This window comes from Galeopterus variegatus, unplaced genomic scaffold (genome assembly GCF_000696425.1).
Source record: "Galeopterus variegatus unplaced genomic scaffold, G_variegatus-3.0.2 Scaffold5938, whole genome shotgun sequence".
In the NCBI taxonomy this organism is placed as follows: domain Eukaryota; kingdom Metazoa; phylum Chordata; class Mammalia; order Dermoptera; family Cynocephalidae; genus Galeopterus; species Galeopterus variegatus.
The window spans coordinates 61484-65923 of NW_007732049.1; the positions used below are offsets into that span (position 1 = coordinate 61484).

Below are 4440 nucleotides of genomic sequence, written 5' to 3' on the forward strand. Positions count from 1 at the left end.
ATGAAAGGCCCAGAAGGACGTGCTGACCAGCTCACATCCCCGGGAGACGGCTCCATGTTCGCTCGAGGTGGCTCCAATCACAGACGCTCAGTTCGGCTTCCGCAGACAGATGGCTGGTGAGGATGGACTATCTGCTGTGTGGTAGGGATCACGACACCTTCCCGGGCCTTCCACTTTCATGACAGGTGGACCTTTTATTTCAAAGTCCTCCAAGTAAGCTACACAAGCATTTATTATGGGCATCCCCAGAAGGAGGTAATTAAGGGAAGGTGTCTCTATCTCACAACTGGGTAAGCTGAGGAACTGAGCTGCTGAATCACTACGTATGGTAAGATGCTGTCGTCCAGCCTGGTGTTTATCCATCCACAGGCCACAATCTCCAAATGCTGGCCTCTTGGTAACTGAGCAACGTCTGAGCTGAAGATCCAGTAGCTATTGAATTCACTTGCCTACTGATGAGTAGCTGCCCGGTAATAGCTGTCTTCACGGAGTTAAATAGAATGTTCATCAAGAGACGTTGAAGTTTCTTGGTGAGTCACGTCATTAGCAAAGTCATAAGAAACATCTGGGCTTTGTGATGTTTCAATTATTGCAACTTTTTCCTAAGTAGAATAGTTAAATAATTCCACCTGAGTTTTGCTTGTTTTAGAAATCTTGATGAATCTGTTTAAATTTTCACAGTGCTTATTTTAAAACAAAAGTAGAAAGGTTATACGACAAATTATGATATATAATAAAGCTAAAAGGAGAAAATGTTCTGACACCGAGATGCATAGTCAAGTATTTTTCTAATCGTCTACAAGATATCCCAAAGCAGCTGCTCCATTTTAAACATGTATTTTCCTGTTTTGAACAGAGTAGTTGGGGCAGATACTCAACTGCTGGTCCCCAGGTAAGGCTGAGTGTGAAGTTTATGGCTGGGACCCATGCTAATGGTCTGTGCCAAGTGGACTGACATTAAATACTGTGATTGCCACCTCTGGGCTATGGACGAGAGTTCAGCATCATGCAGCAAGCACAAAGACGTACACATATGGTCCTCAGTGCACACTGCACACTTGCTGAACAGAGATCTGCTCGACACATGCCAAGAGCTGACCTGGCCACCTTGCTTCCCACTGCTGCACGGCAGAAGCACCTAACACAGTTTCTTGCACATAAATGATGTGTGTACTGAATCCATGAAATGAATTTGGATCCTGTTTAAGGAACTGCAGAGGGAGAAGATACGATGGCTAGGACCGGGTCGTGATAATCCCGTCATGGAAGGGCTAGCAGGGACAGAGAAACCCACAGAGGAGGAGAAAAAGCAGCTGCTCTGGGATTTAAAATAACAAACTGGGAGGGTCCAGTGTCACAGAGGGGAAGGGTGCATGACAAGGTCAACATCAAGCATAGTGGTGAGGGAGAGATTTGGAGGGACAGTGGCCACTGGCGAGGCTGGGGAGGGCTTGGAGGACTGAGGGGGTGTGCCGCGAGTGGGAGAATTAAGACAGGAGCCTCCCCTGATATCACATGGTGTAATGAACCCAGATGAGAGGATCAGCCGAAATTCCTGGAAGGAAGCCAGCATCCCACAGCTCCTCTGCTTGCTTCAGTTTCCTGGGCTCTCACCCCTCCCAGGCTGGGATCCCTCCTCTGGGAAGACCATGCAGACCAGCCACCTCCCTGTATTGCTATGGCTAGGGGTTAGGGCCCACAGACCCATTGTACAGACTGGGTCACCAGGACCCTCACACACAGGTCCACACTAGGTAACTGGGAAAGGTCCTAGGAGCCATTGGCAGACGACATGAGGTCAGTGGTGGCGGCCTCTCGGGGCATCCTGGGAGCCCTGGCAGCAACAGCCTCCAGCAGCAGTTGCGGCTTCCCCAACACCCCCCGCCCCCCCCGGGGCAGGAGGCGTGGTGGATCAGAGCCACTCATCCTTTATACTTAAGTCCATAACCCATGACACCTGGGTGCACATGCACAATTACATTAGACAATAACCAACACCTGGGCACATGTGCATATTTACATCAAATGCTGGAACACCTGGACAAACGTGCATATTTACATCAAGTGCTTGGCAAGATTTTGAACATCTGAGGGGCCCTGACCATTTTCCTATATTTTCCCAACAGTTATATACTATTGTTTCACATGTTTTCTAAACCTTATAAAAAAGTGATTCAATGTGTATAAAGTTTCAGTTATGATAGATGAATAAATTCTAGAGATCTGCTGTATAACGTTGTCTGTGGTTAATACAGTATTCTGCAATTTGAAGTTTAAGACAGTAGATCTCATATTAAGTGTTCTTACCACAAACAAACAAACAAACTAACTAACAACAACAACAAAATCCCAGGCCGAGCCCGCAGCACACTTGGGAGAGTGCGGCGCTGGGAGCGCAGCAGCGCTCCCGCCATGGGTTCGGATCCTATATAGGGATGACCGGTGCACTCACAGAGCTCACTGGCTGAGCCTGGTGCGGCTGGTCTCAAAAAGGACAAAAAAAAAAAAAAATCCCAAAGTGACACAAGGAAACTTCGGGAGGATATGTCTATTACCTTGATTGTGGGGATGGTATCATGGGCACTTTTCTCATGGGAAATTAATGCTCTGCTTTTAGGTAGAAAGCGGGGAGGACAGAGAACCATTCCTGCTTCAGCTGTTTCTCAATTGCCTTTAGCTCAAAATAATCAATGTGCCAGGTGGCATATTATCGGGTGGGATGTTCCAATACCCCTTAGTAGTCATATTAGAGCTTAAAATAACACCACCATGGGCTGGCCCGTGGCTCACTTGAGAGAGTGTGGTGCTGGTAACACCAAGGCCGCGGGTTCGGATCCTGTATAGGGATGGCCGGTTAGCTCACTGACTGAGTATGGTGCTGACAACACCAAGTCAAGGGTTAAGATCCCCTTACTAGTCATCTTAAAAAAAAAAAAATAACAACAACACCATGAATGAGAATTTACCATTCATGAGATGTCTAAAAGCCAGACGTTTATGCTAAGTCTTGTACATATGTTAACTCTTGTCTTTTTTTAAAAATTTGAGATATAAGTCACATACCATAAAATTTACCCCTTTAAAGTGTACAACTTGAACTGTCTTTCTAGTGAACAACTTTCTGTTTTGAAGTGAACAACTTCAAAAGAACTGAAATATTCTTTTGTGTACATGAAAGTTACAGAGCTGTCAAGTTTAAAGTCTGGTATAATGTTAACATGGGAGAAGGTGGGAGTAGGTGGGAGGTGTAGATGAAACAAGATTGGCAGTCAGTTGATACTGAAGCTAGGTGATGGCAGTTTGTTATACTATTCTGCCTACTCATTCATATGTTTAGAATTTTCCATAATAAAAAATAAAAAACCAGTTTTTTGGGGGGGGTTTGTTTGTTTTATTTGTTTGTTTTGTTTACTTGTTCTTGGTGGCTGGCCAGTACAGAGATCCAAACCCTTGACCTTGGTGTTACAACACCATACACTAACCAACTAAACCAACCGGCCAGCCCCAAAACAGTTTTTCGTTCTTTTGTAAACAAAAAGGTCTATCATTATGCTTTAATGACATATGTTTGCATATTTAGTTTTTGAATAAAATTGAATCTCTGATGTGAAAATCAAGACAGTAATATACCATGTTTATAAAACATTTATAATTTGGGCCGGCCCATGGCTCACTCGGTAGAGTGCGGTGCTAATAACAGCAAGGCCCCGGGTTCGGATCCCACATAGGGATGGCTGGTTCGCTCACTGGCTGAGCGTGGTGCTGACAACACCAAGTCAAGGGTTAAGATCCCCTTACCGGTCATCTTTTTAAAAAAAATAAAAAATAAAAATAAAAAATAAATAAAACATTTATAATTTGCAAAGTATTTCCACATTTTGGGCATGAACAGAATGCAGCCAAGTTCCTTGTAACTCTCACAACTACCCTTAGAGATAGACAGGGCAGATATTACCATCCCCATTTCAGAGAAAAGAAAAGTGAGGTTCAAAGCAATAGATCTGGGACTTTATCCCAGTCCTCTGCTATGAAATTCAGTAGCCTGCCCACTTTTATTCAAAATGAATACAACCCTATTGCTTTTTTCTGAATATAGAAATAGGGCTGGCCAGTTAGCTCAGTTGGTTAGAGCACAACCTTGTAGCACCAAGATCAGAGGTTCAGATCCCCATACTACCTGGTCAGCCACCAAAAAAAAAAAAAGAGTGAATATAAAAACAATATATTTTAAATTTTAAAGCAATTTAGAAAAATCACAAAGAAGAAAAATGTACTGCTATGGATTGAATGTCACCCTGCAAACTCATTGAAACTTATACCCCACTGTAACAGTGTTAAGAGGGTGGGAAATCCTATTTTGGTAATTGAAAGGTGGGGCCGGGCCGGCCTGGTGGTGCACTGCTACAGTGCACTGCTTGGGAGCGCAGTGGCGCTCCCGCC

The 4440-nt window shown here is 44.3% G+C and overlaps 1 protein-coding gene across 1 annotated transcript in view; it reads left to right on the top strand.

Moving 5' to 3' along the window:
• LOC103605616 overlaps window positions 1-4440 on the top strand; it is a 76071-nt gene continuing 71631 nt past the window's right edge. The window contains exon 1 of the mRNA XM_008590236.1: window positions 1-116. Coding sequence (XP_008588458.1) covers window positions 1-116 — 116 coding nt within the window. The remainder of the gene's footprint in view (window positions 117-4440) is intronic.